General features: G+C 44.1%; 2 protein-coding genes across 2 annotated transcripts in view; both read right to left on the bottom strand.

The window, feature by feature from the left end:
* Positions 1 to 668: 668 nt before the first annotated feature.
* fam117ba (family with sequence similarity 117 member Ba) lies at positions 669 to 8,562 on the bottom strand. The gene is made up of 8 exons (XM_033981267.2): positions 8,097 to 8,562; positions 6,199 to 6,441; positions 5,786 to 5,869; positions 4,948 to 5,058; positions 3,523 to 3,666; positions 3,225 to 3,432; positions 3,023 to 3,143; positions 669 to 1,680 (listed from the first exon to the last, which is right to left on the bottom strand). The coding sequence occupies exons 2-8, from the start codon at positions 6,217 to 6,219 to the stop codon at positions 1,455 to 1,457; spliced, it is 915 nt and encodes a 304-aa protein (XP_033837158.1). The 5' UTR covers positions 6,220 to 6,441; positions 8,097 to 8,562; the 3' UTR covers positions 669 to 1,454.
* Positions 8,563 to 11,933: 3,371 nt separating this feature from the next.
* LOC117383994 (bone morphogenetic protein receptor type-2-like) overlaps positions 11,934 to 27,350 on the bottom strand; it is a 40,193-nt gene continuing 24,776 nt past the window's right edge. Inside the window, exons 6-13 of the mRNA XM_033981256.2 lie at positions 26,109 to 26,339; positions 22,087 to 22,201; positions 16,260 to 16,420; positions 16,033 to 16,180; positions 15,447 to 15,583; positions 15,064 to 15,236; positions 13,728 to 14,995; positions 11,934 to 13,527 (exon numbers count right to left, since the gene is read on the bottom strand). Of these exons, the coding sequence (XP_033837147.1) occupies positions 13,289 to 13,527; positions 13,728 to 14,995; positions 15,064 to 15,236; positions 15,447 to 15,583; positions 16,033 to 16,180; positions 16,260 to 16,420; positions 22,087 to 22,201; positions 26,109 to 26,339 (2,472 nt within the window). The 3' untranslated portion in view covers positions 11,934 to 13,288. The remainder of the gene's footprint in view (positions 13,528 to 13,727; positions 14,996 to 15,063; positions 15,237 to 15,446; positions 15,584 to 16,032; positions 16,181 to 16,259; positions 16,421 to 22,086; positions 22,202 to 26,108; positions 26,340 to 27,350) is intronic.

The raw sequence follows: 27,350 nt of genomic DNA, 5'->3' as shown, positions 1-27,350 counted from the left end.
GCGCTCCTGTCCCTGCGAAGCCAAAGGGAGGCAGGATCTTCCGAGCATTAACATTCTACGACGACACGAGCTGAGCGACACATTAGGGACGAGAGCAGGAGCTAGCTGCAGAGGGAGAGCAAAAAAGAGAGAAAGATCAGAAGGAGGAACAGAAGGAGGAGGAGGGCAGTGACAGAGGGACGAGGGGAGGGAGTGGGAGGGCATCTGTAGCAAAGGGGGGGCTGAGCAGACACAGGTCGAACAAGCTGCCCGTTTCTTAGCCCTGGGTCAGTGGTGGATGAAGTACTCAATGCCGTTACTTAAGTAAAAGTACAGATAACAGATACAGAGGAAGTAACACATGAAAAAAATCGAAGTAACTGTTTAAAAATGCACTTTAAGATTAAAAAGTAAGTGTTTTTTGTTCAACAGTAACAATCCAAATCAACTTCTTAACTTTTCTCATGAATTTTGTGTATTTATTTTTGTTTTGCTCAGGATATTTCCACGAACATGGTAAAAGTAACCCCTCAAATCGTCTGAAAAGTACTTTTTACTTTCCAGTCGTGTTCAAGAATGCAGTGGAGTAGAAAGTCTAGATACTCCTCTCAAATGTAGTGAAGGAAAAGTAAAAAGTATCCACTGTAAAATGTACTTAAGTAAAGTACAGATACCTAAAAGTACTTTGTTACTTTCCACCACTGGCCCGGGTCACTTCCCCATAGATACACAGCACAGACAGGGGGCGCTTCACTGCTACTACTGCAAGAAGGCAACGACTGTCCACTCCACAATCTCCAGCAGAGTGCGAGCGGTTTGTAAAGTATAAAACATATTTGGATTAGGTTCACAGATGCTCCAACGTGTTATTTAACAGTATCATCTCAGCGCCCGCCCCTTTTCTGTGTATCTACGGTAACAGAGTGCGGAGATCCACATCGGGACGTGATCCGAGCACTTTGTTCTGGGGAAAACGGATCGGTCCAAAATAGCAGGCACGTTTTAAAATGTCTCCTTTTGTGACCCTTCAAGTTTTGCTACGAAAATACATTTGGCAGCACCAAAATTCGCCTCCGTGGTCAATTTCTTGGTCGCCAAAGGAAACCGGTTACGTTTTTTTTTTTTTTTTTCTTTTTTTTTTGATGGAAGGCATTATTTCATTACAAGAGAAATAACTACAGATAGAAAAAGTATATGTCCGTGGAAAGGCGCTATGGTATAATGATGAACTAAACGTCAGTCCTCCGCCCGTTCCGCCTACAAACCCAAACATAACCAGCGCTAAAGGTAGAAGAAGAAGAAGAAGAAGAAGAAGAAAGCGATGAGATGTGAACTGCAAACTGCCACACAGGAGCGGAGGTCTGAGGAGAGGCAGTGGGTAGTGCTTCAACGATAGAGGGACATCAGAGAAAGAGCTGGCATGCTGAAGGCAATTGTTTTGGAGCAAACGTTTTGTTGATGTCCAAAAGGGAACCTCAGAAGCTCTCGGGCTCCTCCAGCAGGCAGGGCTGAGTGGACAGAGGCACCAGGGACGGGGACAGGCTCCGCAGGCCGACCCCGGGACGGAAGCTGAGCTCGGGCGCCGGCAGTAGGGGCTTGAGGATGCTGACCAGGCAGAAGGCAGAGCCGCTGTTGGGAATGAAGTTCACCTTGTTCCGGTCGGGACACAGGAAGGGCGGGATCTCCTGCAGAGGCTTGGGTCTGAGAGCAAAAGACAAAACAGTCAACTCAAAAGGCTCTGAGCGCAACAGCGTCTGGCAAACTCGCTGTTACATCACTACTTCCTGTCCAATTCTGTCTCTATGGGGTTTTGTGCTAGAATGAAAACATATTTAAAGATAAGACGGGGATTTGATGGTGTACGGTAAAGACTAGGTGAGGTGAAAACTTCAGTGGACGACATTTCTGTGTTTATAAGGGAGGCTAACGCTAATGCTAACTAATCTACATACAAAAACAATCAAGTGTCTTTACATTAATCAGTTTGAATTTTAAGAGGCTGTTCATTTTATACTTGAGGGTTTTTTAAATAAAAGTTAGCATTCGCTTTCAGACACAGTGAGCTAGCTAGGTTGGTGCTGTGTACAGAAACTATTGCCGGGTTGTAAATGACGTCACAACATTGTTTTGGCCAATAGTATTTAACACAGACGAGGGCGGGTAAAATCTTTTGAATCTTTTCTTCTCTTTTCAACTGAGATTTTTGTTGTAACGCAGTGAGTTCTTGGGGCTCGTCACGAACAGAAATGATCAGGTTCAACATTTAGGAATTCACAAGTTGGGATATTTCATAGCAAAGCACAATGTAATCAATATGGAAAACTGGCTTTTGCTCCGCCCATTTGAGACTATGACATCATTAAAAAACCTCCAAAACAAAACGATGTCTCCTCTGGCTTTAGGACGCAGACGTGAAGGAACTGTGTGGACGCGGTTAAACTGATGCAATAATAAACTGTGTAAAGTGAAGAACATCCGTCACAGATACAAAAGTGGAGCACCTCCTCAAGAGACTCCCACAGATCTGTATGAGACTGTGGTGGAAAAAGTACTTCATATATGTATAATGTTACTTCATATGCAGCTACCAGTGAAACGTTTGGACACACCCTCTCGTTCCATGTTTATTTTCTTTATTTTCCTGGTTTATAATAACACAAGGAGCAAAAAAAGTACAGTATGATTTGTTACCCAGCTTGTTTTGACTATAGGAGGTTGATTTCAGATACGACGACCCAACAAATTCTATTCTCTCTTAACTACAGGGGGCGCCGACAGCTACACGGCTCTTTGTTGCGGTGACGTTTACGGCGACGTCGGCTCCTATTGGACACCGCAGTTTTCTAACACGGAATCAGTGGACTTGTTTCTTTTATTAAGACGTTTCAGATGAATATTGTGATTTAAAATGTGTAAATTATAACATAAAAATCCATGGTTGTTGTAGATTAGAGCGACACAAAAGCACGATAGGTCTGATTTAACATCTTCGTCTATTTTATATCTCATAAATCCATGTTCTAATCCCACACACTGCACTCACATGTTTTCCTCGCAGGCTTTGACCTTCTCACATCCCTCTGGAGGCTCTCTCTTGAAGGTGTAGCTGTTGTTGGGCCGGGGAGACGCGGCGTATTTGGGCAGAGGCGAGCAGGGGCCCAGTTCTGCGAGGTCAGAGAGAGAGGGGGGGTCAGGGTTAATAACAGATCCTCCCAGCAGGGGGGGCATGCGTGCCGAGGGTCTACCTTTGTCCTCGTACGGGCTGCCTCCGCTCGTGTCGTTCAGAACCGTGAGGTAGGAGGGAGAGATGGAGTCGGGACGGCTGCTGCAGTTGCTATGGCTACCGCTCAGGCCGCCCCCTGAGGGCGTTTGAGTGTCAATGCTGCGGGTGCTGCTGCTGCGCTGGGGGGCCACGGGAGGGGGGGCGCGGTGCCCATCTGGGACGTCCTGAGGCTGGGAGAACGGACAAGAAAACAACTGTGAAATAATCCTTCTAATGTGGGTTTGCTGAAGAAAATGTAGACCAAAATAGACCAAACTCACAACAATCACCTCTTCCTTCTCAGGGGTGTCCCGGATGATGAGACGCTCGATTTCCTGGTTGAGCCCCTCCACACTGTTACGGAAACGAGGGGCAGATGACTTACCGATTGGGATGGGTATCAAGATGGTTTTGGGCATAGGAGACTGTAAAACACACAGAAATAATGCATGAAGAAATAGTAACACAGTATTCACCCAGTTTGATCGACATGTTTCTATTAAAAATGTTGCTCAGACTCATATTCTTAAATAAATAGGTTGATTATTTGGGTTTTATAATATTTTTTTTATACAGGGAGAGCCCAATCACAGTGAAAAAAATGAAAAATACAAACAAAACTAAGAGCAAAACAAACAAACAACCGCCTAGGTCCATTTAAAACATTAAAAACAGGATTATAAAAGTTTATCACCACATTAACATTAACAGCAGGTCCGGCCACAGACATTTTGGGGCCCGGGGCAATAAATCTCACATGGACCCCCCTCCCTTCCCAAAACGCTGCGGCCCAGGACAAGAGACCCCTTTGTTCGCCCTGTTTACTCCCCCGGCTAAAATTTCAAACTTGATTTTGATACTAAAGAAGTGATTCAATACTTGACACAGATATGAGAGAACGTAGATTGCAAACACAAAATAACAGGACTTTCTTTATGTCATAATGAGATCTTATACTTGTTCTGATTAAGCTCGAAATTAAAGTGAAACTGTTGAGGAAAGTCTCGTCTACTCCCGTTAACAGCGCTCAATAGATGTATCTAAAAGCGTCAGTTTGAAATGCTCTTTATCCCTGAGCAAATGGTGAAGCCAGTTGTGCTTTTCCATTATGTCACAGGAGAGAAAGAGAAAGAGAAAGAGCGGGACGACAGACTCCACTGGGAACAGGTGTCCAGCAAAAAGAGGAACAGGTGTCCAGCACTGAGGGTCATGGGTCATAAAGGTCACGATCAAACAGAGACAGGAAACAGTGGAGCGTCTTCCATCTTTCCATCAGCTATAACCAGAGGAGGAACGTAACCAAGTGCAAGTAGTAAAGTCCTGTACTTAAGTAGAATTTTTATCTATCTGTACTTAAGTACCTTTTACAGTGGATACTTTTTACTTCACTACATTTGAGAGCAGTATCTGTACTTTCTACTCCACTACATTTTTGAACAGGACTGAAAAGTAAAAGTACTTTTCATATGATTTGAGGGGTTATTTTTATCATGTTCGTGGAAACATCCTGACTAAAGTTTTTGAGTTCAAGCTTCAACTTTGAGCAAAACTAAAATAAATCCACAAAATTCATGAGAAAAATAAAACGATGAAAATGATTTGTATTGTTACTGTGGCCAAAATATGTCTCATTTTGAATCTACGTCACTTCTACATGACTTGGTCTTGACCTATGACCTGGCTCCTCCTCAGAGCGTGAGCTTCACCTGGGACTGGATGATGGTGTGGCTGCCATTAAACGGAGACTTTCGCTCTTTGTCCCTCCGATGGCGGCTGCTGCGTTTGCTGCGCTGGAGCTGCTGACGCAACTTAGCGATCTGAAAGAAAGGAACGCAACGTCACAACCCCGTGGATCAATGAGGGCAGGAGAGACAGGAGAGAGAGAGACAGGAGAGAGAGACAGAGACAGGAGAGAGAGAGGAGAGACAGGAGAGAGAGGCAGGAGAGAGAGACAGGAGAGAAAGACAGGAGAGAGAGACAGGAGAGAGAGTGACAGGAGAGAGAGGCAGAGACAGGAGAGAGAGGCAGGAGAGAGAGAGAGACAGGAGAGGCAGGAGAGAGAGACAGAGACAGGAGAGAGAGGCAGGAGAGAGACTGACAAGAGAGAGAGACAAGAGCGCAAGGAGACAGGAGAGAGAGAGGAGAGACAGGAGAGAGAGAGACAGAGACAGGAGAGAGAGAGGAGAGACAGGAGAGAGAGAGACAGGAGAGAGAGGCAGGAGAGAGAGACAGGAGAGAAAGACAGGAGAGAGAGACAGGAGAGAGAGGCAGAGACAGGAGAGAGAGGCAGGAGAGAGAGAGAGACAGGAGAGGCAGGAGAGAGAGAGACAGAGACAGGAGAGAGAGGCAGGAGAGAGACTGACAAGAGAGAGAGACAAGAGCGCAAGGAGACAGGAGAGAGAGACAGGAGAGAGAGGGGAGAGACAGGAGAGAGAGACAGAGAGAGGCAGGAGAGAGACTGACAAGAGAGAGAGACAAGAGCGCAAGGAGACAGGAGAGAGAGGAGAGACATTAGAGAGAGAGGAGAGAGAGTTGCACACAGACCTCTTTGAGTTGGTCAGTGCTCCCACAGGAGGCCGAGCGTTTGTGAGAGCCCCTCCTCCTCTCATCTGCCCAGGCCCTGGGGGTCTGTAACACACACACACACACACACACACACACACACAGTAATTACCCAAAAATAAAGATTCTGATCCAGTTTAAAACCCCGATGAGCCATAATAAAAACATGAAATGGAAATCTGAGATATCAGCTACAGATTCTGTAGTGTTTGGTGTAACACTGAGCCTGCGTCTTAAGGAGCTTTAGAACACGTGTGTTCACCACAGATGATGCAACCGCCTGCAATGGCTCCTGACCTCTGTGCATTAATCACTATCTTATAAGTGACTTATCAGAGGGAAAGACACTCTGAGTGTCAAGAGCAGAGGACATATTTAAGGCTGAGGGGGCTGACCTGCGTGGCTTTGTCCCGCATGTAGGGAACGTGTTGGTGTTGGTGCTGGTGCTGGCTGTCGTCCTGAGGCCAGGGACCGATCAGGTGAGCCCCAGCGGTCGCGCCCTGTGTGGGCCACAGCTGGACACGATGGCAGGAGACCAGCAGGAGAATGGGGAGGCAGGAGGAGGGGCAGGGCTGGGAGGAATCCACGATGCAACGGAGCACAAGACTGAAGGAGACCTACAGGATGTCTGCTGATATCTACAGAACAACACAGGAAGAGGGGGATGTAAACAACAACATGTCAACAAACGAGCCGCCCTGGCGCTGCTGTGGGGGGATTAGCCCTGTCTGTCTGTCGAGGTTTGGGAGCACCTCCAGATTGATCCTAATCCAGCCTGCACTGCTCAGAGCAAACATGGCCCCTCCATACGGCTCCACGCGCCCGGGTTAATGGAATAAAGAGCTTAAATGGGGACAGAGTGTGGGGGGCACTGAGGGCATGTGCCCGCTGCCCGACTGACCCTGATGAATACATGTTTAACCAGCGCTATGCGTGGGACCGCATCAGCACATCTCCTCTCATGTTTATTTCATGAGATCTGGGCTTTAAGTGTGTGAATAAGGAGCAGGGCTGATGTGCCCTACAAACACTCCAGCTGATACGACTTTAAAGGTTTATTCAAATGAAATATTGAAATAATCACATGTAAAAAGCATTGTATTGATTCTGTTTACACAACTGCAAACACTAATACACATAGATTTATCTGCTCCTTTCACTATGGCAGTCTGGGATTGATCAATGTCTATTTTACCCACAGTGCATCCTGTGTGTTTAGAGTGTCCCATTCCAAAACGACAAATGCACTTCATTAATAAAAACTCCTAACTCAGCAGCATTAATTATCCCTGTCCTGACAACAGACAAACAGAGACAAACACGCGGTGCTGGGGGGACGGCCCTGCACATCCAGGGGCTAAAATTGGCAGGAGGACCAGAACACATCACTGTTGCTAAGGAACGGCCCCAGTGATATTCATTAACACAGCAGCATATGTGCGTGTAGTAAACAGGGCAGGAGGAGGTAGGCCACAGCAGTAGCTGTAGTAGTCGTAGTAGTAGTAGTAGTACGCCGGATACTGTACTTCCAGTGCTAACTGAGCTGTATAATCATATGTGATGTGCCAGTCAGCAGTTCATGACAGCAGTGCCTCATAGTAACACTGCATACTGTATAAGGCCTCGTGCACACGCTCATAACTCCCATGATTCCTGTTGCCTATACGTCTTTAACAGCCAAAATGATCCTCACTGTGGGTTGGAATTAAGCTTTGTTTTGCTTTTGTTTGCCAAATTTCCAGTTACAATTATTAAATATTAGTGCTATTATGAATTATGTAAAAATCACAACAGGTTGGAGTACAGTGCTTTGACAAACAGGTGAATATTACTACTTAATATGATTTTATTAATTTATTGTATTATGTTTGTCTGTTGTCTTATTTATGTATTTATTTAGTATATTTTTTATTATTTATTTATTTTACTTTACAAATTATGCTGAAAAACTGTACTAAAAAAAGATCATTAAAATAAAATCATAACAGGTCTATGTGATTAAAGTGGATAGTACTTAATATTAATAGTAAAGCTGTTCTTAGGCTGACAAAACACCCAAACAGCCCATTGGCCCACAGCCCTGTGCACACCACTGTCTGCACTAAATAAATAATGTAGGCCAATTGTGTTTACTAGAAAACCAGCGCGCGCCTCTCCATCCCTGCACTTTTACGCACACAAAACACCAGATTTGCATTTAAACAACCTGGAGGAAAACATGTGCCCATCCAGACAGCATTTAACAGGCAAATTAGGATTTATGGAGACAATGATTTATGGAAAACACGCTTACCTCAGGGAGACGCACGGCTGGCACACTGTGGCACACTCTGGCACAGATCCTCCAGACGCACAGCTCTTTTGGGGGGGGGGGGGGAGCAGGAAAAACAGCAAGAAACAAGTAAAATAGCCCTCTTTAAAAGCAAACACGTATAAAAAGCGTGTCGGTGTCTTCGTGTTGATACAGTAGGTGTCAGAATGGGCGTATCTGTGTTGCAGCCAGCCTCCTCCTCGTTGCTGTGGATGGATGTTTTTCTGTAACGGCTGATGCGGCACGACGGCGGCGGGGGGGGGGGGAGAAAAAAGCTATTTAACGCGCTCAGGTCCAAACGTGAGGTGTATAAAAGAACGGAAATGCTAAAAGTACCTGTGCGTTTGCGTTTAGCGGCGAGGGAGAGGCGATAGAAAAGACGAGACGGACAGAAAAAGAGAAGAGACGGGCAGAAGAGGGCGGAGATGATGCTGGTTTAGCCGACACTGAGGACCAACGGTCAAGTCACATGACGGAAGCGCGCGCGGCGGAAGTCACTTTCAAAATAAAAGTGGGGGTAAACTTATAACCGCGCTACAACACGTGAAAAACAGGTTTAATACAGCGGAATGAACATAGATTGATATTAATTTTACATTTTTTTCAAATTTTTCGATATTATGTTACTTCTAAATTACACAAAATTAAGTCTTGTGAGCGTTAAGTCGTGTTATAACATTGTTAGCGCTTCAAAAACAAACCTGGAGTTGTTTTTTTCATTCACACATGTTTGAGTAACACTTTATTATTAGTCTGTCTATGTTTCCAAAGCTCAAAATGCGACGTTCCACCTTGTGATGTCATGAAGTGGTGCGTTTCAAGTGAACAGCTATCGTTTACGTTTACTTCAGTAGAGGTAAGTGGCAATTTCAGAGCGAAAATGACCCAAATGATTCTAGAAATGAAGGCATGTGGAGTGTAAAAACACAGTGGAGCACTTCCTGTATGACCACATTATGACATCACAAGGTGGAACAGGGTGTTTTCAGTTTGAGAGAAGAAGAAATCAACCTAAATATTCAGGTGTGTTTGTGTTAAACATGCGTGAATGAAACAAAACACAAAACTCCCAAGTCTGTTTGTGATGAGGAAACAACATTATCACAACACAGATAAAAAAACAGAGTAACGTGGGCCCTTTAAAACTCCAGCGTCTCTAAATAGTAATAATAATAGTACATTTTATTTATATAGAGCTGTTCTAAACATAATCATTGAATCATGGCTGCTAACGTACACTTTCACACATGTATTACAATATTTAACCTAATAAGAGCCTAAAGCATCTATCTAAAGTCTTATTTTGGCTGTAAAATAACATTTATTCTAACAATATTCCTCAATAGGTAATTTCAATGTTGCAACAGTAAAGAATAAAAAGAAAAATGGAACTTGGTGAGTAATATAAACTATATACATGCTGTTTAATGGGTTTATAACAGGCCAAAGTAACTAATTACTATGGATAGATTCATGGTTTCTCAATCAAATAAACATAAAGCTAATCTAAAGACCTTTTTATTTAGAAAAACTTATTGTTTTGTTTTGGTTTTTTTAGCATTTAGCAATTAGTATTGGTTTAAAGTTCTTGTTTTACTGTAACATTATTATTATTATTATTCTTATTAATGGGGGAGCGCAGATAAAAGCAGGCATCCCACAGACTCTTCCTACTTTACATATCTTAAATAATCTTCACATAAATAAGATTATTCACAGTTATATATTTGTACAAAACGTGACATAAACGCTGAACGTCTTTATGGTTCATCCAGTTCCTTTTGTTTTGAGTCTCACGTTACTTCCGGTGTGTCTGAGCTGGACGTGAACGCAGCTTGACGCACAGGAGACGGAGTGACGTAGAGGCCCCGTCGCTGGCGCTCGTGCTGATGCTGCAGTTGCTAGGGCGCGTGGAGCAGACAGGACAGGTATAAACAAGAGCGCGAGGGAAATGTCGCCCCTAGCGCCGGCATCAGCGAACGACACGTGGACAGGGAGTTTTTTTTTTTTTTTGGCAGGGTGAATGAGTTTATAAAGACGTAATATGGCACATTTGTATATAAATAATTGAAATTTATGTCAATTTATTCCACTGTGCGAAGCCTATATGGACCAACTGTAAGAAAATACAGAATTCTTTGGTAATATTTTGAACAAAAAAAGACGCAATATGGATATTTGGGCGATGTATTGACAACACTTTCTTAATAAAACAAATCAAATAAAAATATAATAGTAGGAGTGTATTGTTGAAGTAAAATATAAACATTGTTAGTGTTATTAATAAAACTTAAAAACGTAAAAAAAAATATTTAAAGAGCCCATATTATATTTATTATAATGTTGTTTCCTCGTCACAAACAGATCTGGAGTTGTGTTTTGTTTCATTCACACATGTTTAACACACAAATCCTGCATATTTAGGCTCTTTAGTTCTTCTCTCAAACTGAAAACACTGTTCCACCTTGTGATGTCATCATGTGGCAATACAGGAACTCCATACACCTTCATTTCTAGATTAATTTGGATAATCTCAGCCCTGGAATTACCAAACTCTACTGAACTAAAGGTAAAAGGAGCTGTTAACTTGAAAACTACCACTTCATGACATCACAAGGTGGAACAGAGCGTTTTGAGCTTTGGAGATGTGACAGACTAATAATAAAGTGTTACTCAAACGTGTGAATGAAACAAAACACAACTCCAGGTCTGTTTTTGAGCAGGTAACAGCATTAGAACATGATTTAACGCTCACAAGAGTCAATTTTGTGTAATATAGGACCTTTAATACCTCTTAAAAACCGAAAACAAAACGTTAAAATGTTCACTAACCAATACCGTATGACAAAATCAGTTCATTTAACCAATCATCTTAAAGCAGAAGTTTCTCCAAAAAGTGAACAGAGCTGAAACAAAAGCACAAAATACAAATCTGCTCTTGGGTTTTTGCGTCAGTGGCATAATTAGTGTCAATATTATCGTTTATCATCTATCTACACACACATATACACATTTTGAAGTCCGATATATCGCTGAAAATACAGATAAGCAATAATACTGAAACTCATCATGTCATGCTACTGACATAACAACCCTAAAGTAGAATTATTTCCAAAAAAGCTGTTCTGAATGTGTTTTTTAATCATAACAGCAGAATTCAACTCAGATTGTATCTATAATGAGTCATAGGAAGTTATGTATTTGACCCTCTCCGGCTCAAATCTAATCGTAAAACAGGAAAAATAACAAAAACTTCTTCCTACTTGTTCCTAATAAGTACTGACCCCAAAAAAAAGTATGTTCCAAGTCGATATAGTGATTATTGTGACAGGCTTAAAAGGGTTTCTGATCAAAATGTCAAAATCAGTTCATTTAACCAATCGTGTTAAAACAGACTGTATAAAGACGTGGACTGAGTGTGACGTCGCACACGGCGTTCAGCTTCAGTCAAATGAAGCTAATCGAGGCTAGCAGTTATAGCGGCTAATTTGGAGCCAAGATTTACAGACGCAATGGCAAAATAAAAACATCAGGATCGTGTAGGGCGGGTCAAAAAACGATCAAAATGACGAGTCTGACAGCAGCAGTTACAAAGAGGAGTGACGGTTTTTCAATAGAAAGTGAATTGAAGCCAGAGTTGATGGAACCGGAAGCGCGTCCATGCTCACTTCCTGTTTAGAACGCGGCGACTAGCACGTTAGCTATGTCCATTTCTCTGTACAGTCTTGGTTAAAAGCAGCAGATTCTTCAAAAACTGAAAACAGAGCTGAAACAAAAGTCCAAATAAGTCAAATCCAACTCTAGGGAACAATTACTCCAGACATTTATTCGAGATTTATTTTCATATTGACTCAAAAATGTTTACAGAAACGGTACCGAACAGGACGCATAGCAATGGAAAGGCCGTGTCCATTGAATGCATAACACAACTTCATAAAAATGATGCAAATATGAATGCAGTAATACACATACATAAGGTTTTTTTTTCTTACAAATTACAGATTACAAAAACATAAATGAGATTCTTTTTCCATATGCCCTGAAGCAGCGCCGAGATTACAGAAGGAAAACGGACAGTCCTCGCACACAAATATATCACTCGAAAACTGGATGAAACGAGAGAGAGAAGCAGAGAAAATAAACTCCAGCGTGCTTCAGACGGGTTCGGGGTTTTTTTTTTCTCTTCAAAAGGAGCAGATCTGGGCTTTATATAGTGTTTCAGTCACACACACAGTCCACAGTGAGGTCAGGTGATCGCGGTACAGCAAGTTAAACAGCGGGCCATTGTAAAAGACCCCCCCCCCCCCCCGCCCCGTAGATTACATACTGGTGATTGTAGTGTAGTAGTAGTAGGACTCTTGTGGAATTGTGCAAGCAGAAGTTACGAGGGAAAAAATCCACTTCTCGAGTTAATAAGGACTGGGGGATATTTTGTACTTAAAAAGCCGTTCGGAGAAGATGGGATAAGGGATTGTCGTCCTTCGTCTCCTCATGATTTAGGGATACATGTAGTTTACATATGATTGTGATTATTCATAAGTGCAAGAATGATTGACAAAACATGACGAGGGGAGAAAACGAAAAAAATAAAAAACATAAAAAGCACCTAAAAGCTAACTCCTATTGCACAGTTAAAAATCATGGTACAAAATGAATACATAGACAAAAGGAGATTGCATACACATTAATAAAAATACAAAAAATTCAAATGGTTTGTTCTGTCTTTTAAGACCGAGATTTTTTTTTGTTTTTTTTTTACAGAGCGTGATTCAGCGAAACAGGAAGGATGAACGCTCTGAGTGGTGATGCTTGTTTTTGCCTTTCTAAGTTTAGAGACCACTTTTTGTCATGGTCGTGTCAGACAGGATTAATTTTTTTTTCTCTCTCTAAAACACTGATTTTCTCATTCAAAGTGCACAGACAAAAAACTTAAAATGATGCTATGCTCGAGTTTGGAACAGTTCAAGTGATGAGAACCAAAGAGGGGCTGATGAACGAACGCATGGAGACAAAAGAAGCACGTGAGAATGCTGCATAGCTGGATTCCATTTAAAGCAATGCCATCGTCAAAGACACACACGAGCGATAGACCTAGAACTGTACACAGCATCCTCTCGAGAGCTCACACACAACCCAACCGCTCTGGTGCTTTTGAGTGCCGTGGGGGTCTGGAGTCACACGTGGGTGTCACTGCCCCCCCCTCGCAGATACAAAGCCGAACTGGACTTGGGCCGGTTGTCCCTGTGCCCTGGCCCGCGGGTGGAGCCGTTGTTATTGACCTCCGGCTCGCGCGTGTCTGTGGGGATGACCCATGTAGTCGGCCGCCACTTTTTCACTGAATAAGGCGTTTTGACGCGTTTCTTGATTTTATCTCCTGAACCCAGGGCCCCATCTGGCTGAACCAGGCCCTCCCCTGGGGAATAGGAAGGACACTGGTCAGTAGCTAAAGTGGCACATCACAAACCAGTGGGCATGCAACAGACTAGTGTAGATAATGTAGAAAAATATCTTTGTAGTGTAAAAACTGGAATCCTCATGCATTACGTGTGTGGAGTGTGTGTCTTTGTACAACAGTCTGTGGTGGTGAGCTTATAACAAGTATTTAAAAATCACCTAGAGAGGCCAGGTCCATAGTGGTGAAGGACAAGTCCAGGGAGTTGGGTCTCTCGGGCCGGCGTGCGCGTGGCTGTCGGAGCAGAGCCTCTCCTCTCATGGAGACCGGAGCGTCCCCCTGTGTGCTGCCCAGCCCGGAGCTCTCTCCTGGGGGTCCTGTGCTTTCTCTGCCTGGTCCCTCTGTGTTGTTGCCCTCCTCCTCCGCGTCGCTCTCCCCTTCGCCCTCTCCGTTGCCCTGGCCGTGGCCCGTGTTACTGTTGTTGTTGTTAGTGTTGGGTCGAGCCGAGCGCAGCGTGGAGGGGTCCAGAGGCTCCCGCTCTCTGCTCAGGAGGGGTTCGTGTTCGTCTGGACTGGCAGTGATGACCCCGAGGCTGAGGCGGCTGTCGTCGGACCTCAGGACGCCCGTGCTCTGGCTGAAGCCCGTGGAGCCGCTGCTGATGGTGGAGATGGTGCTGGCGTGGCCATTCACGGCTCCGTTCACAGCTCCGTTCACGTGCACGTCTCTCAGGACGGGTAGATTGTTGGTGCCGTTGGGCCTATGGGGCTCTGCCACAGTGTGAGCGGGCACCACTACTCCAGTGTTCACCTTGTTCCCCTCCACCTGCCGTAGGTTAGATTTCCCCGAGCGGCCGAACTTAAACCTCAGTGAGGAGGACTCTTTCTTAGCGGGCTTGTTGCGCAGGGGAAGGCTGGACGGCCTCTTGGGGAGGTTCTGTTGCTTGGGCAGGGGGAAGATGGTGCTTGGAATGGGGGCGGGGGGCTCGGAGGGGCCGGACACTTCACTAGCCATTTTAATGAGTGGATAGAGTAAACTGGAGCTGCCGGGGCTAAGCGGGTCTGGAGAGCAGAACTGTTTCTGGGAGTGCTCCATCAAGTTCTCATCGGAGCTCTCTTTGAGGTTCTTGTCCACCTCTTTGGGGTCCAGCTTGGTGGTCTCCAGGTCCTCTTGGGTCAGGTGCAGACACACAGGGACAGTGGCTGCTACAGTGGGCCCCTCAGACTCAGAAATGGTGGTGGTGGTTGTGGTTGAGGGACTTCCTCTCATCCCTGGCCCACTGGTGCTGCTGCCCTCTGGGCTGGGCAGACGTGCGTTGGCCTGCTGCTGCCTCTCCTGGTTGATAGAGTTTCGGTTCCTCTCCCCACCCATTGCTCTGCCATTCACAGCATTAGTGCTGTCGGCCTGTGTGTTTTTGGCCACGCCCTCGTGCTCCTCTATGTAAGTGGAGGGATGGTCTGTGTACTGTCCGGACTTTGGTGTCATGCGATTCCTAAAAGACACAGAGGGTGTGTGAATAAACTGAACACAACTGAGTGTATACATGCTTCAGTTTTGTACCTCTCGTTGTGCAGTGTGGTGGACATGGGGTTGAGGGTGGGGCTGACAGATTTTGATCGGTCCCAGATGAGGAGGAGTTCAGCCAGTCGCTCCTCCGCACACTGAGCAGTGAGTCGAGCCTCTGCATCCTGATCCCAACAGTCCTCCATCGTCTCCTTCAGAGAGCGAACAGCCTGAAAGAACAAACGAGTTAATCCCACCGCAAAACCTCTCCTCCTACACAACTGTAATGTCTAAAATTCACTTATCATTCCCAGATGCCACAATGGGCTAGACCTGCATTTTGTTCAGTGAGCTCAGCACAGGTGTAGTTTCATAATTTGCTGATGCTCTTTTTCCTATTCCTCGTTATAACCTAGATTCCATTCCCCACATAAACGCACCAGACTGTTCTCTTTCCAGGCTTCTGGGAATTTGGGCCGCTGCTTCTCCCTGGACACAAGGACCTGCATGTCCTCAAACGTCGGGTGGTTCCCTGCCTCCGCCTGGAAAGCCATCTGGTATTCTGGCGCTGATTCTCCTGTACACGACAAAGAATGAGTATTTAGAATTTAGAAAAGTGATGCACCCATATGATACTGGTTTTGGATTTAAATTTATGTAATAAGACGATGTAAAAAGATGATATACTGGACAGTGTCGCCCCAAACACCTCGTGATATTTTGTGGTTAAATAATATTACAAGTTGTTGCTAAGTCCATTTATATAAACAGTCCATGCATATGAAAGGTGTTTAAAGGGAATCAACTATATTTCCAGTCTCTGTTCTATGATATCAGGGATCAGCAGATACTTAAAGCCAAAGTATCGGCATCGGTATCGGAGCAGAAAAAGCAGGATTGGTGCATCCCTACTGCAGAATAGCTCATCTTTGGCAGACATATTGACTCCACTTATGAATGCAGTGATTTTTTCCTCTGTGATTCTTTCCGTTTGCACATTAAGGGGCCAGTTCTGGGGTCGCTCACCTGGGAACAGATCTGTACATCTCATGAACGTTTCCCAGTAGACCAGTCCGAGAGCGTACATGTCCACTTGCTTAAGCGCGGACTCGCAATCTCTCAAATTCACCGCTCCCTCCAGCACTTCAGGGGCCATGTAGCGGATCGTACCCACCTACAATTCACAAAAGCAGGAAACGCGTTGGAATAAACATAGACGAGAAACAGAAATATAGGGATATACAGTCACTTACTTCACTTATAGCAGCGTTTTCCTCCTCGCCGTGACGTGCTGGCCTGTTTCCCGTCAGCTTCATAGACAAGCCGAAGTCGATGATGACACATGTGCCGTCTGCTTTGACAAGAATATTCCGGCTGTTCAGATCCCTGTGGGAGACTGCGGGCTTGTACAAATCTGGAAAATACAGGAAAATTTGTAATATTTAACCAGGCAAATTCATCCCTTTTTAAATATTTCAAACCATGCATCATTCCCAAATATTCCGCGGATATGACACAACGATGTACAAGACTTATTTGCTAATGAAAACAAATCCCCCCTCATTACTTTTTGTTCAGTAAACCAAGTTGCAATGTCAACAGACTGCTAAAGCCTCTAATCTAATCATCAACAATGGGATTAAGACGCAGCGTGGTCGTCTGCGCTTGCGTTATAAAACAATCCAGCAGAGGGCGCGCTGAACCGTCGCTTCTCTGACAGTACCCAGCAGCGCCCAGCCTCCTGCGAGTGTGTACTACTGATGTGTGGGAGCACAGGGGGGGGAGGATGACGAATGCGTGGAGGAGAAACGCTTGGAGACAGTGGCATTGGTTCCACACAACGCCGATCCTTTCTATGGTTTTTTTTTTTTTTTTTTTCCCTGTAGGGCTCTATGTGTGTGTGCCATCCAGCCGCTCTAGTGATCATGGTAGCTCGCTATTCTTTCCTCTTTGTGAGCTTTGCTTTTGTCACAAGCTTACACAAACAGAATAACTACCGGTCTCCACTTTCCCAGTCTCTCCAAGTGCACTTTGTCTATTTGGTGTTTGGCTGTGAACATAATACAGAAGGGTGAAAATTCCTGGCTAAGGATTGTAAAAAAGAAAGAAAAAAAAGCCAACTGTCAGCTCTAGCCTTTAAAGAAAGATTTTATTGAACCACAGGATATTCACTTGTCATATGAAGCCTTATCGCTCCCCTGCTTCGCCCTCCCTCCACTCCTCTCTCTCGGAGGCTACAGGCTTGGGGCTAGTCTATAAATACTCCTGGCTTGTGGTGCATGCGGTGACTTCGTATGTGTAGAAAACGTGGGGATGTAAAAGAGCTCGGAGCCAAACAAAACGCACGTGGAGCAGCGCCGTCGGGGTCTTAAAGCGCCATTACCCTAAACGCGTAAGGACCCCCACCAGTACGACCGCGCTGTAGGAACAAACCGTACACACTTAAAGCTAGCGATTGTCTAAAAAAGCTTTATATAAATTCCTAAATAAATCGATTACACTCTCAAGTTAAAGGTTGAACTGAGCGTGTGAATTGTAAACGGTCACACTTTTTGTAAAGCGCTTTTTCACCTTTAAGTCAGTCAAAGCGCTTCACATCAAGGAACCACTTACCCATTCACACACCAGCGTACGCACACACGAGGAACGAGGTGCTTTAAGTGTCTTGCCCACGGACACAATGACAGCGTTCATGTGTGGGAGCTGGAATCGCGCCGCCAACCCGTGGGTCAGTGGATCCGACCGCTCGATCAATGACGTTTATGTCAGATGAGTGGGCAAACTCACCAACACTAACCTCAGTATGTGACATCACCCATTACCAAACATTTTAAACTGTTTACACATTTTTAAAGCTGCTTGATGTGTGTTTTTGGGTGGTCTCCATGGAGATGTTATTGCTTGTAATTGATATTTATGTCGTGAGTGGGATTCGAACCGCTAACCTTCGGATCAGTGGGCAAACTCACCAACACTAACCAAATTTTTTCCCCCGTATGTGAAAACACTCATTACCAAACATTTTAAACTGTTTACACATTTTTAAAGCTGCTCGATGCGTCTTTTCGGGTGGTCTCCATGGAGATATTGTTGCTTGTAACTGATGTTTACGTCGTGAGTGGGATTTGAATCGCTAACCTTCGGATAAGTGGGCAAATTCACCAACCCTAACCCCATTTTTGGCCCTCGCCACTCACGAAGTGATGGCGAGGGGCATTGTTCTTCCTGGGTTTCTTCTTCTTATTATTATTATTTTTTTTCTCCCCCTGGGATCGCAATTTTCACCCCCTGAACGTCGACGAAAAGTCTCACATGGGGGTATCAAATCGACCGGCTTGGCAAAAAATTCAAGAAAATATGCATCACGAAAATGACCCACACACACTGGCTCGACAGCGCCACCTAGAAAATTCAAAATTTTAAAATGAATTGGGAGCCGACACGCATTTTTCGCCCTAGCTCGACGAAATTGACACCAGTGATAGAGCTCATGGAGACAAGCAAAAAAGCCAATCATAGTGCGGCCCTAGGACGGACAGGAAGTCGGCTATATTGAATCGAAAATTTGCCAAATTTTTCGCTGCGTATTTTCAAAACCCTACTAGTCTCAGGTTTTTGGTCCAAATGAGCTCAGATTTCACATGCCACATCCAGACACATGGGTTTTCAAAAGTTATCCACGTTTTCTCCAAATTCCACACGGTTCGCCCGTACGCCGCCGCCGAAATATGCCTTCGTTTCCTGTTTTTTCGATGTCCTCTCACGACCACAGGCATTGCCCTACAGAGCTCACATTCACATCACATATGCGAGATTGGGGCATGAATGGAATGCAATATTAATTTTAATCAAAATGAACACTATAGCGCCCCCTACCATAGGGGTGAAACACCAACATTATCGGATTCCTACGAAATTCAGGGAATAAATTGGGGGCATGACGTGGACCAAAAAATAATATTACGGGCATAGGTCATTTTTCACACTTGGCCACCAGGGGCGCAAAGACTCCAAAAAAAATCATTTAAAAATGTCTGACACGCACATGCATTGGTCTACACAGCTCAAATTCACATCACACGTGTGATATGAGGGTATTAATAAAATTGATTATTAATTGTAATAAAAATGAACACTATAGCGCCCCCTATCATAGGGGTGAAACGCCAATATTATCGGATTCCTACAAAATTCGGGGAATAAATCAGGGGCATCAGAAGAAACAAAAAATTACATTATGGCCATGAGTCATTTTCCACGGTTGGCCACCAGGGGCGCAAAGACTCCAAATAAAATCATTGAAAAATGTCTGACACGCACATGCATTGCCCTACACAGCTCAAATTCACATCACACGTGTGATGTGAGGGTATTAATAGAATGCACTATTAATTAGTATCTAAATGAACACTATAGCGCCCCCTACAGTATTGGTAAAATACACAACTTTGTCCGATTGGCATGAAACTTGGGGAGATAATTGTGGGCATTAAAAGGGGCAAAAAAGTCAATTACACTATACCTGTATTATGTACGTAGTTGCCGGTGCAAAGCCACAGACCCCTCTCATATAGAGTCAGGGCCACACAGCTCAGGGCCACACTGCATATTAACATTGTTCTTCGTTTTTCCGCCAAAACAATCGCATTTTTCACCCCCTGAACATTCACGAAAAGTCTCACATGGGGGTATAGGATCGACCGGCTCTGCGAAAAATTTCATAAAATTGGCGTCGGGACAATGTTCGAAGCACACCGGGTCGACAGCGCCACCTAGAATATTCAAAATTTTAAAATGAATTGGGAGCCGACACGCATTTTTCGCCCTAGCTCGACGAAATTGACACCAGTGATAGAGCTCATGGAGACAAGCAAAAAAGCCAATCATAGTGCGGCCCTAGGATGGACAGGAAGTCGGCTATATTGAATCGAAAATTTGCCAAATTTTTCGTTGCGTATTTTCAAAACGCTACTAGTCTCAGGTTTTTGGTCCAAATGAGCTCAAATTTCACATGCCACATCCAGACACATGGGTTTTCAGAAGTTATCCACGTTTTCTCCGAATTCCACACGGTTCGCCCGTACGCCGCCACCAAAAAATGCCTTCGTTTCCTGTTTTTTCGATGTCCTCTCACGACCACAGGCATTGCCCTACAGAGCTCACATTCACATCACATATGTGAGATTGGGGCATGAATGGAATGCAATATTAATTTTAATCAAAATGAACATTATAGCGCCCCCTACAGTATTGGTAAAATACACAACTTTGTCCGATTGGCATGAAACTTGGGGAGATAATTGGGGGCATTAAAAGGGTCAAAAAAGTCAATTACACCATACCTGTATTATGTACGTGGTTGCCGGTGCAAAGCCACAGACCCCTCTCATATAGAGTCAGAGCCACACAGCTCAGGGCCACACAGCATATTAACATTGTTCTTCGTTTTTCCGCCAAAACAATCGCATTTTTCACCCCCTGAACATTCACGAAAAGTCTCACATGGGGGTATAGGATCGACCGGCTTTGTGAAAAATTTCATAAAATTGGTTTCGGGAAAATGTCCCATGCCCCCTGACTCGACAGCGCCACCTAAAATTTCACCCCTATGGGAGAGGAGCCTGTTTAATTTTGGAATACATGCACAAAAATCAGAACAGTGATAGAGCACCATCGGACAAGCATAAAAATGAATTGAAGCACCGCTCTATGACGGACTGGAAATCGGCCATATTGGGTCAAAAATTCGCCACTTCATTCGCAGCGTGTTTTCAAAACGCTACTAGTCTCAGGTTTTTGGTCCAAATGAGCTCAGATTTCCCATGCCACATCCAGACACATGGGTTTTCAGAACTTATCCACGTTTTCTCCGAATTCCACACGGTTCGCCCGTACGCTGCCACCGAAAAACGCCTTCGTTTCCTGTTTTTTTGATGTCCTCTCACGACCACAGGCGTTGCCCTACAGAGCTCACATTCACATCACATATGCGAGATTGGGGCATGAATGGAATGCAATATTAATTGTAATAAAAATGAACACTATAGCGCCCCCTACCATAGGGGTGAATCGCCGACATTATCGGATTCCTTGGAAATTCGGGGAGTAAATTGGTGGCATCAGAAGAAACAAAAAATTACATTATGGCCATGAGTCATTTTCCACGGTTGGCCACCAGGGGCGCAAATACAAAAAAAAAAAATCATTAAAAAATTTCTTACACGCACATACATGGTTATAGACAGCTGAAATTCTCATCACACATGTGATATCAGGGTATTAAAAGAATGCACTATTAATTGTCATCTAAATGAACACTATAGCGCCCCCTACAGTATTGGTAAAATTCTCAACTTTGTCCGATTGGCATGAAACTTGGGGAGATAATTTTGGGCATTAAAAGGGGCGAAAAAGTCAAATACACCATACCTGTATTATGTACGCGGTTGCCGGTTCAACGCCTTGCACAGCCATTGTAATGTGTTGGTCACACATATTTATATAGAAACTGTTTGAAGGGGGGCGGATTGCGGCCGTGGGGTGGCCGGGCGGGGAAAATGGTGCGTGGGGGCGGTGGCCGGCCCCGGGCGGTCGCATGGGGGGGCGGTCGCGCGGGGGGCGAGGGCCATCATCGCCGCTTGCGGCTTTAATTTTTCTTATTATCTATCAACATCCATTACCAAACATTTTAAACCGTTTACATATTTTTAAAGCTCCTTGATGTGTGTTTTCGTGTGGTCTCCATGGAGATGTCATTGCTCGGCCTTGAATATTCCACAGTCTGACATTAAACTCATCAGCACACAGGCGAGCAGCTGACGGCACCACGCCAAGCTACGCGCGGATCTCTTGAGACGTTAGGTGGCTCGGGGTAAAAGTGCATGTTTTGAATAAATAAATATAAGATAGATGTGTTTAAAGCCACACTGCGGGACATGTGTAATCGAGAAAAGTGCCAACTCTGAAGCAGAAATCAGCACAAACAATATACTTTTCTTGAATCGGATCGCGTCAAATCCGCTTTATCACAAACGCGTCGGAGTTGGTGTGTTGTGTCGCCGGCCGTGTCCTCTCACTCACCTCCTTTAAACAGCTCCGTGTGCAGGTAGGCCAGGCCGCGGGTGACGGAGTGAGCCAGACGACAACTGCTGACCCAATCGTTGGTCTGGGCGCTCAGGAAGTGACTCAGGGAGCCCTGGGCAAGATGGCCGACAGACGGGTGACGGGGGATGAGGGGAGAAAGAGAGAAGGGACACAGGAAATCAAAATCAGACACGGCTTTACACAGCTGACAACTGAGAGGAGCGAGAGAAGAGGAGAGAGGAGGGGGAGACAAAGAGCTGACTCCGTGACTGTCACTTCAAAGATAAATCAACAAAACGCCGTGCGATGGGAGCTCAGGCTTTCAAACAGAACCACTTTCCTTCAAGCATCCATGTGTGTCCTCCAGGGCTCAAACATCTCGAAAAAAAAAAAACTGGATTATCGTTTTTCGGACAAGCATCGAGATTTCATTGTCAAATTCCGGTATTAAAATTCTGGTAGCGCTGTCGACATATCCGAGAGCTCTGATGCTAAACTAATTAAGATCGCGTGCATTCCTGAGTATGTTTGTAGAGGTCTGAACTACAGGCTGAGAATGTTTGATCAGTAACCATGGAGACGTCACTGTTTTACACAGAGAATATTGAATTACCTTGATAAGCGCGACCTAAATGAGCTCCCCGTGTTTCTGACGCTCAGCTGAAATGGTTACTTCTACTGCTTTGTTCGCGGTCGCTCTCGCCGTTTCAAGAAGCGGGTTTAGGCCGAACTCGGACTTTGTTAAGGCTGAAAAAAAGGTCAACTCAAGAGTTTTCAGTTTCGCAGAGAGAGAACGAACCTAAAGCCGGAGTCAATCACCATGGTAACGCACTTTGACGAGCTAAACCTGGTCCAGAGGAGGGTTTATTCATCTAAGCCCGAGTCTGTTTCTGAAGGAGAGCTCTGATTGGTCGCTCACAGATGGACCCGGTGCACTTAATAAGGCTTATCAGAGTTTAATGATATAACTTGTATTGATACTTTACACATCTTTTACTCAAATGCCTCAGAGGCTTTCATCCCGTCTGGTGTAAAGTGAGTTTCGAAATGCAGATCTTCAGTTTCATTCATTCATGCTTTAATCCAGAGGCGTCAAACTCATTTTCACCGAGGGCCACATCAGCAAAATGGCCGCCATCAGGGGCCAGATGAACTGTGTGGCAGTGTAAATATCTCTAAATGTAGCTGAATGTCATGTAAAATAAACACAATTACTTTTTCACTTGTTAAATAACGGTTTTTAAAAGTGTGTATCTGCCGGGACACACCTGCTCACAGACCTTGAGTTTGACACATGCTTTAATCAGCTGAATTCATGATCACTTTTAAATTCAATGTGAGACACTTTTAAACCCTAAATGAACTACACAGCTCTCAGCGGCTTAGATTAGGTAAAAATGGTACTGGGCAAATTTAATTTAAAATCTGAAATCAAATATTAAAGTGGTCATTTCAAACTTTTTAATACCAGCTTAATGTTTTTTATCTAAGCAGTTTGCAGCAGAATTATGAGAGCCTTTGGAGTAATATTAGGCAATTTGAATCTTCAAACTAAAATCGGATTAACTGATTAAACAATGTGCCGCTCCGTGTTTCTTTTATATTAAACTGACTGATCCACATCCACATGACTTCCTCTCCCTCCAAAATTAACGCCTCCGCTGTTTTACCTTTGCCACGGTGAATCCTCTTTTCTGTCATCCACTGATAAAACTGTCTTGTGCTAAACTCAGGATTTACCATCTCCGCTCCAAACCCGTTTAGTGAAACCGAAAACTCTGAGTCGTCCGTCTCAGGCCATATTAATCCCACATAAAACCCAGAGTTAGCTGAACTTCCTTTGTGAAACGGGGCCAGAGTCTAGACTGGAAATACCCGCCTAACGCACGTAGTTGATGATTTAGCCCAAAGCTTCCTGGTGCCCTTAAAAGAAACAAATCGAAAAAGACGTGACCCCTGATGCATTCTGAAAAGGTTAGAGCTGACAAAGTGACTAAGACATCGTCCAATCTGTTCAAATATACGATATATTTACTACTGTCAGAGGAAATGCATAAACGATGTGGAAGTAGACGGTTTAAAATGACTATGGGCCAGTATTATTCACCAACAGAACATGGTATTTTAAAAGAAAAGTTACAATAAGGTTATGCGTCCCTCGAGTATTATTTCGCTCAGAAAAGGACACACAAACGTCCAGAGTGGGCAAACCGCCAACACCAAACATGATTGAGAAAATGTCCCATATCGAATAATCAAATTTGTCCAAATACAATTTTCCTTGTAAAAATGTCACTGCTGGTTTTAGACTTTCTGCCGACGATGCCAAATGAAAGGTCAGTCAACGCTATGAAATCATTTACCAGAAGCTATCGAAAATCTCTACATTTTCCCCCATTGGACTGTATAAACAAGTGGAGTAACGTCGCTAACGATACGGCGGAAAGAAGGCGCCTGATTTGTCTGTTATTAATGTTCATATCTTGATTTACAGACACAATAGTGAAATAAAAACACCAGGATCATGTAAAGTGGGTTAGTATGAACATTTTTAGACGCAAATACAGAGAGAGGAGCCACAGTTTTTCAATAGAAAGTGAATCAGAGCCGGAAGCGTGCTCAGGCTAGCAGGTTAGCTACGTCCATTTATATAAACAGTCAATGGTTCCTCCTTAATAATTATCCAGCAGAATTAATCATCGCTTTTCGCTCTGGCACCGGTCCGTTCTTACAAAATGCAAAAGCCACATAGTGACGTTTCATTTTTTTTTCCCCCCCCCCGACAGAAATCAATCACAGGGCCAATTGAGTCACGGCCACTAAACAAGATTAAATTCATCTGTTCATTTTTAAATACATTATGTCATCGTTTACTTGTGTGTCCGCGGTCTCGCTGTCCTCACTTAGCCCCGCGTCGCTTAGAAAACACATGAATTACACCGAAGGAAACGCGACGAGAGGGCGGTTTCGATTGGTTGGTTGGTTTTCCACACGCTCAAAGCACTTAGTTGTTTTTTTTGTCTTCTGAACGATCACGTCTGATACGCAACATACGCGACGAACAGATGGGTGAAATGTTAAAGGGTCGATATGACGCTGTTTTCTGATCTGTGTTGTTCTAATGTTGTTTCCTCGTCACAAACAGACCTGGAGTTGTGTTTTGTTTCATTTACGCGAACAAACCCTGCAGATTTAGAGTTCTTCTCAAGCTGAAAACACTCTGTTCCACCTTGTGATGTCATCATGTGGCAATACAGGAAGTGCTCCGCTGTGTTTTTAAACTCCACACACCATTTCTAGAATCATTTGGATCATTTTAGTCCTGGAATTGCCAATCTACTACTAAACAAAAGGTAAAAGGAGCTGTTAACTTGAAAACTACCACTTAGTACTTACTTAGCACTACCTCAAAGTGGAACGGAGCATTTTGAGCTTTGGAGATGTGACAGACTAATAATAAAGTGTTACTCAAACATGTGTAAATGAAACAAAACACAACTCCAGGTCTGTTTTTGAGGAGGAAACAACATTAAAACATGACTTAACCCTATAGCGTCGGACGCCATCGTCGCCAAAAGACTCGCGGTTACGGACTTTCCATCACCGTAATTCCGCAACCAATTGTGCGATCTTGTAAATTCAAACGGTGTCTCAAAGCAGAGGCACGAGGCTCTTTAAATATGTTACTGTCATACGGTAATGCGCTTACGTCGCCCTCAAAGACGACCAATCAGAGCGCAGGTGTCAGTTATTTGATGCTTCAAAGGAAAAATAAGGATGGATGTGTAAAATAGAGGTAGTTGTGCGAAAAAAAGGAAAAAGTACATGCTGATACTTCCTTTAACATGGTTTTTATGGCTAAAAAACGAATAAAAGTCTATGCGAGCTGTACTGGTCTATAATGTGCTCAGTTCTTACCTCACAAGAATCAATTTTGTATAATATAGAACCTGTAATAACTGCGATTTGTCTACCTGAAATTACAAGCTGGAGCGGATTTTTAAAGCTAATATACTCACATGTGGGTAGTAGTCCATCACAAGGAGGTACTCCGTCCTCCCCTCTGGTCCCGTTCGCTCGTCCGCAGCCACAAAGCGTGCAATGTTGTCGTGTTCCAGCAGAGGGAGCCGGTAGATGGAGCACTCGTTGAGGAAGTTTTGCCGATTGGCCGCGGTGAACACTTTTACAGCGACCGGCCGCTCGTCTAAGGAACCGCAGTAAACCGTGCCATATCGACCGCGACCGATCAGCTGTGAGGAGGTAAACAGAGAGATATGAATGAATTCTGATGGAAAAAAAGAAAAAAAAGGTCCTGGGGGAACAAGCAGTCCTGCTAAAACATTTATAAACAATTCTTTCAATGAGCGATCTAATTAGAAGGAACACACTGTGCCCTTCAGGTCAAAATAAACTGGTAAAAATGCGTATTGCTTTTAACGTTACTTTCTGGAGAGTGTCACTTTTCTCGTCTCCATGGTGATGTTTTTGCGTTGCCTGAATTATGTTACGGTACGGCGTTAACTCGTCCATTTTGTATTAAACGAATCCATCCAAGTTTTATCCAATCACACGAGTTCTTAATCCAGAAAAAGAAACTTGAATAACAACAAGTTCCCCATAAAAACTGAGAGGATCTGACAGCCAGAGGGCGCTGTTCTATAGTCTGGATTTGACCTGTAACTTAAGTTTAATGCCATACTGCGGAATATTACAGGCAAATCAATAACATCTCCGTTGAGTCGGCCTGTCGCGGCAAAATTTGAAGTGCGATAATAAACGATAATAGTGAAACCAAACCATAAAACAGAATTATCCCACACAAAAAAAAACGTTTTAAATGTGCAATATTGTTAAAAAATAAATACAAGAGAATGCAAACACTGACGTAGTTTGCGTTTATAATCGTGACAAGCAGGTGGCGCACTCTCCGTCACCAGCTTTACACAGTGAGTATCTTTATTACACTGCGCGGAGCCGCTCTCTCATTAGTTTCCGTTGTTTAGTCTGTGCAAAGAGCTGCCTCTGCGCTGAGAGACTGTACTCGTGCATTGATAAGACGCAAGGACGACTTCTGAATTCAACTCTCGCCTGAAACAATACCAGTGTTTTCGAATGGGTTGAAGGCAAGAGAAGAGCATAAATGTTTCAGATATTTGTACCTTACGCACTTATGTACCTGCATATTTATTTGCTGCTTGTCTGGTTTGTCGAGTAGCGAGGTCGAGTCTATACCTTCTCCGAGACAGATTATATAAGCTTTT

Source organism: Periophthalmus magnuspinnatus, chromosome 2 (assembly GCF_009829125.3).
Source record: "Periophthalmus magnuspinnatus isolate fPerMag1 chromosome 2, fPerMag1.2.pri, whole genome shotgun sequence".
Classification (NCBI taxonomy): domain Eukaryota; kingdom Metazoa; phylum Chordata; class Actinopteri; order Gobiiformes; family Gobiidae; genus Periophthalmus; species Periophthalmus magnuspinnatus.
Note: the sequence above shows the minus strand (reverse complement) of the source record. Positions and strands in the feature narration are given on the sequence as shown.